This window comes from Bos grunniens, chromosome 19 (genome assembly GCF_055505025.1).
Source record: "Bos grunniens cultivar Pamir isolate PY7600 chromosome 19, Bosgru_T2T1.0, whole genome shotgun sequence".
In the NCBI taxonomy this organism is placed as follows: domain Eukaryota; kingdom Metazoa; phylum Chordata; class Mammalia; order Artiodactyla; family Bovidae; genus Bos; species Bos grunniens.
In genome coordinates, this window is record NC_141183.1 from 38,676,011 (window position 1) to 38,688,468 (window position 12,458).

Consider the following 12,458-nt stretch of genomic DNA (forward strand, 5'->3'; position numbering starts at 1 on the left):
GCCTGCTGCTGAGCAGAGGAGGGCAGAAGCCAGGCGACTGTGTTACACAGCAAATGGGGGCTGAGCAGCAGAGACAGTGAGCATGTGCAGCGTTTTCAAGCTTTGTTGGGATGGGCGGTGGGAACGGTGGCCCTCGAGAGGAAGGGGATATATGTATGCATATGGATGATTCACTTCGTCGTCAGCAGAAACTAACATCATAAAGCAATTTTACTCCTAAAATTAATATAAAATCTTTGCTGGGACAGGAGGTAGGTAGATAGGTATTTGAGAGGAAATCTGGCAGGAATCTGGCGTGAGGGGAGGGAAGTGCGCTGTTGAATGCAGACTTGAGGGAGGGAGGCAGGAAGAGGTGAGAGGCCCCAAAGGGCAGGTGAGGAAGATCCTGGGGGCAAAGGGAGCTCAGAGCAGGGCCCAGGGGTCAAGAGCAGCTGCGGCCATAGGGCAGCAAGCCATTCTGATTAAGGGGAGGCGGCCTGTTTTCTTGGCAGGGGACCTGGAGAGCTATTAAGTGAGATGAATGATAAAGGAGAGGAGACAGAGAAAGGAAGGATAGAGAATGTTTAGGTCAACAGCTGAGGGGATTGGGAGGTGCTGAGGTGAAGGTGCAGATGAGGAGACTGTGGACCTGGATTCATGCCAGGTTCGTTTCCTTATCTGTAAAGTAGGAACACTCCTTGCCCCGGCTGCTTAACTTGAATCCAGGAGGTAATGCATGAACTGGGCCCAGTGTGGGAGATTGCAGATGACCCTGGACACTCCACCCACTGTCCAGGCTGTTGGTACTGGCTTTTGCAGCCTTTCCCAGGCTTGGATGCTGTGCTTCCCACTGTCGGTTAGGGCTGTGAAACCACCTTTGGCTCAAAATGCAGACTTCTCCCTTTGAAAGCACACCATCCCAAATGGCAACCCACTCCAGCATTCTTGCCTGGAAAATCCCATGGACAAGGGAGTTTGATGAGCTACAGCCATGAGGCTCAGAGAGTCAGTCACGACTGAGCACATGTACATATAGATGTACGTCCCTAATTTGAAGTGTTCAAGAAAGAAATTATATCCTTGCTTTAGACAGTTGCTTTGCGGCTTCCCTGGTGGTCCAGCAGTTAAGAATCCACGTTTCAATGCAGGGAACACGAATTTGATCCCTGGACAGAGAACTAAGATCCCACATGCCCTGGAGAACTGAGCCCGTGCACCACAACTAGAGTGCCCACACGCTGCAACAAAGACCCAGTGCAGCCAATGTTTTAAAAAAATTAACACAAAGGACTACATAAATTGTTGCTCTGTTCAGAGAGATCTGGATTTGCTGCATCTACACAAGCAAAAGCTTTTCCATTTCCAGAATCAGCCTGTCCTGGTTCACCTCTATACGGGTCCAGCTCAGATTAACTCAGTGTGGCTTTTGGTTGTCAATGCAAGTTTGCCTTTGGGCACAGGTCTTACATCTAAGAATGGTTGTAAAAGGGCTCACAATAGCACGTGGGGAACAGGAACAGGGCTGTGTTAGCACTGTTCATTCATCTGGCCTTTCTGGATGTGTCTGCTTGTTTCTGGATGGTGAAGGAGTGTCAGAGCCCCTGATCCCTGACCAGGGTGGGCACTACAAGCAGGGCCAGGCCAGCGGCTGATCCGGCACCCCAGCAGTCCCTGGGAAAGAAGCTGTTGGAGCGGAGTCCTTTTGTGTGTTGGTCCAGTGAGTTTCGAGTTGGTCATATTTGTGCCCATTAATGTCTGCCAACTCCAGAGGAGGAGGAGACCCGAGGAACAGTGCCAACAACAGACTGACCAGTACCAGGCAGGCCACGTGCTGGCCTAAGTCACCAGACAGTGAGCCCGCGGGGAGGGGCATGAGTCCCGTCTGCAGAGTGTGGCCCAGTCCTTCCAGACCCTCTTGTTCACGTAGGAGCCATCCTCCAGCTTGTTAGGGCTCTCGGCAGGGTTCCCTGGGGGTTACGGACACACAGGGTGCAGCTTAGAGGGGGACAGAGCATGTGATGGCGAGGGGTGGGCAGCCTGGGTACTCCCCCAAGTTGGGGTGGTCCAGGTCCCCACGATTTCTGTGCGTAGGGTTTTCCGGCGACTGGTCACTCGGAGGGCCAGTTGTTCTCACACACACACAATGGGGCTTGACACCTGGCTTAAACAGCTTCCTGGGAACGCCGATCCAGTCTCTGCTCACACCTCCACTAAGGAAAGAAGGAAAGAGGGCTTCTTAGAAGCACTAACTCCTGAGTGTCTCTGGAGAGGGGAGGGAGGAGGCAGTGAGCCAGGCCTTGTGCAAAGTGGACACCATCCCACTTCCCATCTTGGTGTTTTCCCAAGGTGACGGTCTGCAGTGTTCACCTGAACTCTCATGCTCTCCCCACCCCCCGACCCTGGCTTCCTCCAGCTTCCCTCCCGAGGGCAGCGTCCTCCTTTCTCTGCGCTCCCCCTGGCCCCAGCCATCTGCCTTCCCAGGAGGCAGCCCCACTTTCCTGCTTGGTTGACAACCCCAGTGAAAGGCTCCCCCGCCCTCACTGGCCTGGGAGCATCTCAGAAGCCCTGTCTGGCTTAAGAATCCCAGGGCACATGGGTCTTGACCAAGTTCTCCTGGGTTACTCTCAACTTATGGCCTCAGGGAACAACTCAGATGACCTAGAAGCTGGATCTGGGGGAGAGGTGGGAGGAACAGATGGGAAGCCCATTTACCTCTGTTGGGAACACCAGAACCGGCTACCTCTGATGAAGCTCCACTCAGCGTTGCACGGTGGGAACCTCTGCTTCTCTATCAGCTCCTGTCTGTCTGCTTCCAAGCCTTTGGTCATCATGGCTTCTGCCTGGGTCAGTTCTGGGGTGGGGAGCCCATCCTCTCCGTAAAACCTTCCTATCACCCTTCCTGTGGCGGCAGGAAAGCTGACGTCAGCACAGTGGTGGGAGGGGGCGGGACAGAGGCTTCTCCTGCAGAAGCCCCAGGAGAGCTTGAGTCCCCAGGAGAGCTCTGCCCCTGGGGCTCTATGGTGGCTGGCTGGCTGCTGGTGTATCAGGAGCTGGCTGGAAGGACTCGTGGCGCCTTCTGCCCTGACGTCTCTCAGTGTCTTACACCACTCCGGATAGAAGCCTCCCTGTTCTGGGTGTAGAGACCTCCAGGACAGAAAACATAAAATCTTCCCCCATTCCAGACATCAGTTCCCTGGGAGTGGAACCACCTGTCACTCATTTTTCAATGTTTCACAGTACTTGAGGTGAGCAGGTGTTCCATAAATGCTTGATGAATGAATTGCTTATTGAGTAACAGTTTTGTGGCTAAGTTCTTCCCCACATTGAATTATTTTGTCTTATGTAACATAAATAAGTCATCCATCGAGCATTCACTCAGTATCAGGAGCTTTGCTGGCACTTTACCAGTGTTTTGTAATCCTCATACACGGCTATGAGAGAGAAATCAGTGCCCCATGGTCCTGCGAGACGGACTGGGAGATGAAGTAGCTGGGGAGTCTCTGAAGCTAGTAAGTAGGTCTGACCCCGAGCTCATGCTCTCCCCTGTCCATCATTCTTTTCTGGCTCAGTCCTTCAGTAGACACACTGCATGGACTGGTTTTAGTTTAAAATCCTGTCAGAATTTGTAAGGTCTAAGCAATGGCAGCAAGAGCAGCTTCAGGAGGCCAGAGCCAAGAAGGTACCAGTTCTTAGGTGCAGGGACTTTTACCTCCAAGTCCTAAAGTACAGGTGGCCTTTACTAGCAGCCCCTGTCATATGGCAAGAGAAGCAGCAGAAAGCCCTTCTAGAAGGTTTACCCGGAGACTTCCCTGGTGGTCTGGTGGCTAAGACTCTGAGCGCCCAATGCAGGGGGCATGGGTATGATCCCTGGTCAGGGAACTAAGATCTCACATGCAGTGTGGCAAATTCAAGACAACTAAATGAAATCTATGGAAATGACCTGCAGAATACCTACCAATGAATTTGTAGTTCTTCTCATAGAATGAAAGCCAGTTTTGGAGTGTCAGCATCTCAGAAAATGACAGGTCGGATACATCATCTACAAGGCCTGCTTCAGAGTAGTCCCCGGTCACAAACGCTCTGGATGCATCTCGGCCTGCGGGAGAGAGGTTTCCAGTAGATTCGCTTGTAAATCACCAACACTATACCAACTCAAGAACCTATTTTCTGAGAAATATCTCCTGAAAACCCTCACTGCCCAGCCCTAAGCAAAGCTAATCCCTCCTCCTTGGTGACAGATGGTCCTGGATCCTGGACACATATTCTCGCACGTACCCCATTCTTTCATTGACTTTCAGCAACATCTCACACGGCGGAGTCCCTTGGCTTCCGTGACACTACACTCCTGGTTTTCCTCCTACCCCTCTAGCTCGTTTTCTGCCAGTCTCGGGGATCGATTCTTGTTCACCTCTTCTGCTCCATCCACACCCTCCCCTTGATGATCTCACCCACTCTTGTGGTTTCAAGTAGCACCTCGATACCAAAGGTGCCAAACTTGTATCTTGAGCGCAGACCTGTATATCCAGCTGTCTGCTCAACACTCCTTAGAGGACTTTCAGACATCTCAAGTTCAAAACGTCCACATGGCATCCCCAGTCCCTGGACACCTGCCTCCAATCTAATACTCTCTATCTCAGTTAATAACTAGTTGCTCAATCCAGAAGTGCAGTCCTTGACACCTCCTTCATCCCTCACATCCAGTTAGTTCCCAAGTCCTATTGTCTTCCTAAATAGTTCTTGTATCAGACCACCTGGCTCCATCTACCACTAAGCAAGCTCAGGCTGCCGGCATCTCTCATCGAAGCTATTAGAGGAAACCCCAGAAGGTCTCCCTGTGTTTATTTCTGTCCTCCACTAATCTATTTTCTGTATAACACTTAGACTGATATTTTAAACAAATTGATCATCATTCTCTGATCCCTGGTCTTGAAAGATGCCACATGCCACAGAGCAACTAAGCCCATGCACTACAACTACTGAGCCTAAGCTCTAGAGCCCAAGAGCTACAACTCCTGAAGCCCACGTGCCCTAGAGCCTGTGGCCTGCAACGAGAAGCCTCCTCAATGAGAAGCCCCCTCAATGAGAAGCCCGTGCACCACCATGAAGGGTTGTCCCTGCTTGCCACAACTAGAGAAAGCCTGCATGCGGCAATGAAGACCCAGCACAACCAAAAAATATAAATTAAGTTAAACATGAATTACCATATGACTCAGCAATTCCCCTCCTAGGTATACACACACGAGAACTGAAAACACACGTCCACAACAAAACTGTTCGTAACAGCATTATTCATAATAAGCAAAAGGTGGAAAGAACCTAAATATCCAGGAAATAATCAACAGATCAGCAAAATCTACGCAACAGAATATTATTTGGCCATAAAAAGGGATAGAGTACTGATACTCGCCAACATATCATGAATGAACCTTGAAAACATTATGCCAAGTGAATGGAGCCGGACACAAAAGGTGACAACTATGACTCATGAACATGAAATGCCAGAAGAGGCAAATCCTTTGCGACAGCAAGTAGATACTGATTGCCAGGGGCCAGGTAGTCAGAGGGGATGGAGAATGACTCCTAACAAAAATGGGGTTTCTTTGGGGAGGTGATAAAATGCCCTGGCCTAAGACAGTGGTGATACTTACCCAGCTCCCCATGTTGTGTGTGCTTAGTTGCTCAGTCCTGTCCGACTTTTTGTGACTCCATGGACTGTAGCCCACCAGGCTTCTCTGTCCATGGGATTCTCCAGGCAAGAATACTAGAGTGGGTTGCCATGCCCTCCTCCAGGGAATCTTCCCAACCGAGGGATCGAACCCAGGTCTCCCACATTGCAGGCAGATTCTTTACTGTCTGAACCACCAGGAAAGCCCAAGAATACTGGAGTTGGTAGCCTATCCCTTCTCCAGGGATCTTGCTGACCCAGGACTCAAACTGGGGTCTCCTGCATTGCAGGTCGATTCTTTACCAGCTCAGCTACCAGGAAAGCCCAACTTCCCATGTTAAAAACCACTAAATTCTACTGTCTAAAAGGGTGGATTTTATACCATCTGAATATCTTCATAAAAATACTAAGCGAATGAATAAGTGAATGTATCTGCTTCCCTACTCGAGTGTGTAGGGGGCTGGGGACAAGGCGAGCTACATGGCAGTGGCTAATAAATGGATGGTAAGTAACATGGGACACAAATGAACTCACTCTACAGGAGAGCACACCACAAAAGAAAGATCACCCCAGAAAGGGGGAGGCTTTTGCTCACACATGCATACAGCCACGACAGCTGCATCAGGGAGTGGCAGGAGAGTGCATCCAAAGTGTCCTCACCTGGCAGGTAAATAAAACACTTGATTTCAGTTGCATCTCTGCTTCTCACTCACTGTGCAGCCCTGGGTAAGTCCTTTCCCTCTCTTGGACTGTTTGAGGACCTGTCAGCATCATCAACTGCACGTAATTCCTTCTGTCAGTGCTTCTACTTTTCAAGTTCTCCCTAGAGACAGGGACGTGCCTTGTATTTAAGTGCCAGAGGCAGCTTCCCAACTCCCCAGATATAATGACAAATGGACAATGCTTATTTAATATCAGCTTAGTCAGTGGCTTTAGGCTTGCTCCTCATTTGCTTTTACTTTTAATCTGGGAGGTGGTCATTCCTCTGGGCTGGTAAAGCAACATCTCTAAAAGGGGTGGTCCTAGTCAGGACTTAGTTGTGAGGGCTTTAGGCAAATTACATCCTCCAATCCTCCCCAGCTGTAAAAAAGGGTTAGAATAAGCCTCATTTGACAAATGTTCTTTGTGGCCTGACATATGCCCAACTTTGTTCTAAGTACTGAAGGACTATAAAGATGGCCAGACTCCTTCCCTGTGCTCTAGCCTGATGAACTTTATTATTTATCTGGCTGCACCAGATCTTACTTGCAGCAGGTGGGATTGTAAACCTTCCTTGCAGGTAGCATTCAAACTTTCAGTTTCCTGACCAGGGATCCAACCTGGCTCCCACAAAAGTCCCCTGATAAACTTCTTTAAGGAAGACAGATAAAAGCGTTTGTACTAGGAGCAAACCAAATGTACTATTTTTCGGGAAACCTGGGATGGGGGAAAGGAAGTCACTTCTTACTGGGACACACTGAAGAAAGATTGGAATCAGCTGGGGAACCCTGAGGGCAGTGACTCATCTCTGTGCCCTGAGAGCCACAAAGCAGGTCTTGGAAGCTTCTGCAGGCCGGTAAAGAGGAACTGACAGGAGACAAGTGATGTGTTTCTCCAACCTAGTCAGGAGGAGCGGTGGGGAAAGACAGGGAGAATAGAGGCCGTGACAGTTGTCCATAGTCAAAACACACCAGATGGATGATGCAGCTGAGCCCGGCCCCCACGCTGGTCTGACGAAATGTGGGGAGGAAATGAACACACGAATAAATGAATACGTGCATGAATGAAGCGCAGGCGGCTACCCGCCCGCGTCGTAGCAGGAAAAAGCGTGAACCGCCCTGCTAATACCTGCGAAGCCGCTATAGTGGGCCCCGGGCTCGTAGTGCCTCCGGCCAGAGGACACATCGTAGACGCGGCCGAGCAAGGCCAAATAGAGGCCCGGGTCCCCTGGGCGGCCGCGATAGCGGGCCAGCTCCTCGGGTATGAAAAGGCGAAAGTCGGCGCGGGGACTCCACCAGCCCATCAGCCATGCGGCCATCGCCGCCGCCACGGCCACGGCCGGGCCCAGCCAGAGCCCACGCCCGCCGAGCCCCGGCATTTACGCAGCCGTACCCCTCTTGGCTCCTCCGAAGTTGACACCTCTCGGTCCACAGCTAAGATGGCGGAGAACCGGCCGCGACGTCACCAGCGCGACGCGCGCTTTCCCGGGTCCGCATGTCACTAAGGGGACAGTGGGGCACTGGAAGGGAAAGTCTTTGGCGAAAAGTTCACTCCTTGGCTCCAACCTTCCTCGTACTTTTCTAGCATAGCTAGCGACTGTTGAGAGATACTAAGGAAGTGACTGGCGAGAGGATATTCTGGCCTGCAGGTTGTCCGCCCCCAACAAAGATGGTAGCAAAGGAGGCTGCGGGTTACGTAGACGTAATGACAGCAGCGCCCTCTTGAAAATCAGGCTGTCCCCGGCTTGCTGTCTTACGACAGCTGGTGGTGTCCGCTTAACGGCGCCTTTACGACAGAAGTCCTCGCTTGTCGGCGAGGAAGCCGGAAGCCGCAGCCGCCGCCGTCGTCCCTTCCCGGTCCCCGCCCGCCGGGTGCCGTCGGAGGTTGACAGGTCGTGGCGGGGAGGCGGCGGCGGCAGCAGAGCCGGGCGCCCGAGACGGAGACCTCATGGGGAACGCTCCGAGTCACAGCAGTGAAGACGAGGCGGCAGCCGCCGGGGGCGAGGGCTGGGGCCCGCACCAGGACTGGGCCGCGGACTCGGGCACGACCCCCGGCCAGGGCCCCGCGGCCCCGGCGCTGCCGCCCGCCGCGGCGCTGCTGGAGCCGGCCCGGCTGCGAGAGGCGGCGGCTGCTCTGCGGCCCACGCCGCCCTGCGAGTCTCTGGTGTCCAGGCACCACGGCGCACTTTTGCGCTGGCTGGAAGAGCGCCTGGGCCGCGGCGAAGAGTCCGTCACCCTGGAGCAGTTCGGGGAGCTGCTGGAGGCTCGTGGCGCCGGCTTCTCGGGCGAGCGGTTCGAGGAGGTCAGGACTGACTAGCGATTGTGGGGCGGGGGCAGGGCGGTCGGCACTAAGGGCATGAAGAGGTAGGCAGTGGCTTTAGAGAGGCTGGGCAGGAACCCGTAGGGTTGGCAGCTTCTGAGAATAGGAGCTTGAGTATGCCGGGACCCACAGTGGGAGCTTCCAGTCTGTTCACTCGGGGAGCCAGCTGTCGATCTCTCTAACCTTTACTAGAGCTGTGGAAAGCTTCGGCTGGGCCGTTCTGGATATCAGTGCTGGATAAGTCTTTGCATGTTGCTGTAGCACAGACCTTTGTGCTGTTGCCTGATGCTGCATCAACTGCCTTCCAGGATGGCCTAAGGGGATTGTAGTACAGGGATCAAGGGAGTGGCCATGACAATCTTTCGGTTTTATTGGCCAGTGGGTTTTTGCAGAGGCACCTTTTGAGTCCAGTGTGGGGTCCTAACGAATGTGGGAGGAGAATAACATATATTGGAAAAATTCACATTCTGAAAGCCATTCCCACCTCGCAGAAACTAGCTTTTCCAAAACCTGCATTGGTTTTTATATCTTTGAAGGATCATATTTTAGTCTCATTTAAACCTCCCTGGAACCTACAACTAATGGGCAAAAACCAGGTTTCCTGTGACTACTTGTGATTATATAGTTTGGGGCATAATCACCAATATCATCTTTGTTAAGTGATTAACAGCAAATTGATACGGCAACAAAGTATTTTCCTTGCAAGGGATCTTATGGACAGGGAGGCCTGGCGTGCTGCGATTCATGGGGTCGCAAAGAGTCGGACAGACTGAGCGACTGATCTGATCTGATCTGTACCAGACACTTCATTTTAGAATTAAGAAGGGAACTGATCCAGCATCACCCTGTGAGTCATTAATGAAACTGAGACTGTCACTCACATTTCTTGGTTTTTGTTTGTCTTATGTCACACTACAAGCTTCTTAAGGCCCTCTTTCATTAAGTCCACAATGTTATAACAAAAAGGTACTTAATTTGTGAAAATGGGTAAACCATGTAGTATATTCAGTGTCAATGAAGAATGAGTACATAAACAGACAAGGTATTTTAATGCCATTAGAGACTGGTTTACACTTTAAAACCAGAGGCTTTTCAAATATTTTAAAAATGTTTTCCTCTACATGTCAAGAGTTCAGACAATGTAGTTTGTGTGTGTCTTATATTTTCCTTTTAAGAATACCTGTAAGGCATCCGGCTTTTGAAAATGTCAGTCATGTTACTTAGTGAAAGGTCTCCTTTTTTTTCAACCTCCAGGAATTTGGTTTGGTTTTTTTTTTTTTTTTGGCTGCATTGTTTGTGGGATCTTAGATCCCTGACCAGGGATCAGACCCTGCGTCCTTCCCAGTGAAAGTACAGAGTCCTAACCACTGGACCACCAGGGAATTCCCAGTACTTTCCACTCTAGTCCTAGACGTATAGTGAGAAAGTGAAGCAGTCAGAAAGAGCTATGCAGATATCTTGAAGGATCCAAAGACAATGGAGGAAAAGTGTTTACAATTGTGAGAGTGTCTGATAGGAATAGAGCTTCAAGAGTCCTGTAATGTAAGGCCAAGAAGTTCTTGAGGTATGGTCCAGAATTCACACAAGGGCTATGACTTTATTCTTTCACTGAGCAAATGCTTGTTGGGCATATACTGAGTGCCAAGGACTTGAATGACAGTGGACAAAGCAAGATGCTTACTCTTAAAGAGTATCTACTGCTTACAACTTGGCTGGTGGTCCAGTGGCTAAGACCTCACCTTCCAGTGCAGGGGAGTATGGTTCAATCCCTGATCAGGGGACTCAGATCCTACATGACCCTGGGGCCAAAAGGCCAAAACATAAGACAGAAGCTGGCTCAGTGGTAGAGAATCTGCCTGCCAATGCAGGACATTCTGGTTGGATCCCTGGGTTGGGAATATCTCCTGGAGAACGGAATGGCCACCCGCTCCAGTATTCTTGCTTGGGGTTGCAAAGAGAAAGACTGGACTTAGTAATTGAGAAGGCATGCAAGATAGAAGTAATATTCTAACAAATTCAATGAAGACTTTTAAAAATGGTCTACATTATTTAAAAAAGAGTATTTAATACTGAAAGAGATGCACATTAACCCAGCAATTTATAGGTGTGGTGAGTTATTCAAGGGAAAGCATAATGAAAAAATAGCAGGAGTATTTGACCTCATCCAGGGTGTCACGACTGAGCGACTTCACTTTCATTTTCATGCATTGGAGAAGGAAATGGCAACCCACTCCAGTGTTCTTGCCTGGAGAATCCCAGGGACGGGGGAGCCTGGTGGGCTGCCGTCTCTGGGGTCACATAGAGTTGGACACGACTGAAGTGACTTAGCAGCAGCAGCAGGGTGTCAGAGAAAATGTACCTGAGAAAGTAACTTTCCAGCTCAGATTTGAAGACTGAAAGAAGACTGAAAGCAGGAGCAGAAGGTGTGAGCCCTGTTTCAGACAGAGGGTGTCACGTGCACAAGCCCCAAGTCCATAGAATAGAGAATCGGGGAGACTGGTATGATGTCTTTGGGCTACAAACTGCTTTAAGGGACAGAAAATCCAGTGCATCAGTGCTTTAAACAATAAAGAAGCTTTTAATGTAAAAGTCCAAGTAGGCAGTCCAGGATTGATCCATGCAAGTTTCGCAGTTGCCAGGGACTGGTTCTGTCCATCAGGTGCTGTCATCTTCCACAGTCACCTTCCACCTAGTGACCCACAAGACTCCTTTGCTGCTGCTTTCCACAATCAGCTGGAAAGGGAAGGAGAGGGCCACGAACACCTTTGACCAAACCCAGTCACATGGCCACACTTAGCTGCAAGGGAGGTTGGGAAAGATCCCTTATTCCATGGCCATATATTCAGCTAAAAATCAGTAGTTAAATTACTGAGAAAGAGGAGAACAGATATTGGGTTACAGTTTCGCCATCTTTGACTCACATGGCTAGATCACAGCAGAAGGAGAACAAGGCTAGAAAGCAGGCAGTGACCAAATTTTAGAGCAGGTTCTCGTCGGGGTATAGTATTCACTAGTGTAATGATGAGAAGCTCCATGTTGTATGTGTTGCTTCTTTCGGCTCCTGCTGCCATCCATGTCTGTCTAGCTGTCTTGCCTTCACATCCCTTGCTTGCTTGAGGTGTTGTCCTAAAGAAATTCTTGAAGTTATACCGGGGACCAAAGTCTGAAACATTATCATTTTATAGTTACAACACACCTCTTCTCTTGATGGGTGTAGTCCATGGAAAGAGAGTCTTTGATTTGCTCACAAGGAGCAGGATTTAATTGACTCCTATGTAGAAGAGGAATTGGAGTTAACATTAAATTCTTATTTGACTCAGAGATTAGATATTGTGCTCCTACTATGATATACTTCCAGTAGGTCATGTATATGCTCTAGAGCAGGAAAAAAGTGCTGAGCACAGGATGATAGCAGATGGCTTGAAGTTGGGGATTTAGGATGAACAGGTCTTATTTGATTAATTTGCCATATTAGCTTTGGTGCCTACTTGGTGAAATCTGTAGAGTTGTAAAGTCTGAAGGAAGGACTTTTTTTATTCATTTATTTCTTGTCTTAGCACAGTCCCTGCTCAGAGCCAGTGTTCTATTTGACAGTCCTCATTCTCCAGCTTTATATTTTATATTCAATCCATTACCTTTTAATAGGAAGATAATCCTTTTCTTTCTTTTTTTCCGACTGTACCATATGGCTTGTGGAATTTTAGTTCCCCAACCAGGGATCGAACCTGGGTCCTCGGCAGTGAGAGCTCAGATTCTCACTGGACTGCCAGAAAATTCCCAAAAACATACTTACTGA

The 12,458-nt window shown here is 49.8% G+C and overlaps 2 protein-coding genes across 7 annotated transcripts in view; one reads left to right on the top strand and one right to left on the bottom strand.

The window, feature by feature from the left end:
* Positions 1-1,278: 1,278 nt before the first annotated feature.
* On the bottom strand, positions 1,279-7,783 carry CYB5D2 (cytochrome b5 domain containing 2). Of its 5 annotated transcripts, none has more exons than XM_086359570.1 (5): positions 7,736-7,783; positions 6,305-6,467; positions 3,935-4,075; positions 2,692-2,878; positions 1,279-2,189 (listed from the first exon to the last, which is right to left on the bottom strand). In XM_086359570.1, exons 3-5 carry the CDS (start codon positions 3,987-3,989, stop codon positions 1,976-1,978), a joined length of 456 nt encoding a protein of 151 aa, XP_086215696.1. In that variant the 5' UTR covers positions 3,990-4,075; positions 6,305-6,467; positions 7,736-7,783; the 3' UTR covers positions 1,279-1,975. The 5 variants fall into 5 exon arrangements, with proteins under 5 accessions (XP_086215696.1, XP_086215698.1, XP_086215695.1 ...); XM_086359572.1 differs by lacking the exon at positions 7,736-7,783 and adding an exon at positions 7,092-7,601; XM_086359569.1 differs by lacking the exon at positions 6,305-6,467.
* Positions 7,784-8,140: 357 nt separating this feature from the next.
* The window catches only part of ZZEF1 (zinc finger ZZ-type and EF-hand domain containing 1), a 94,760-nt gene continuing 90,442 nt past the window's right edge, over positions 8,141-12,458 (top strand). For both annotated transcript variants that reach the window (XM_086359555.1, XM_086359556.1), the window contains exon 1: positions 8,141-8,644. In XM_086359555.1, the coding sequence (XP_086215681.1) occupies positions 8,291-8,644 (354 nt within the window). In that variant the 5' untranslated portion in view covers positions 8,141-8,290. The remainder of the gene's footprint in view (positions 8,645-12,458) is intronic.

Excerpts from the sequence above, each read along its gene's own strand:
- CYB5D2 (XM_086359568.1), bottom strand. The coding sequence starts at position 7,721 with ATGCCGGGGCTCGGCGGGCGTGGGCTCTGGCTGGGCCCGGCCGTGGCC. Across the intron at positions 4,076-7,471 it reads CCACTATAGCGGCTTCGCAG|GCCGAGATGCATCCAGAGCG; the intron begins GTATTAGCAGGG and ends TCTCTCCCGCAG. Across the intron at positions 2,879-3,934 it reads GAAGAACTACAAATTCATTG|GAAGGGTGATAGGAAGGTTT; the intron begins GTAGGTATTCTG and ends CTGCCGCCACAG.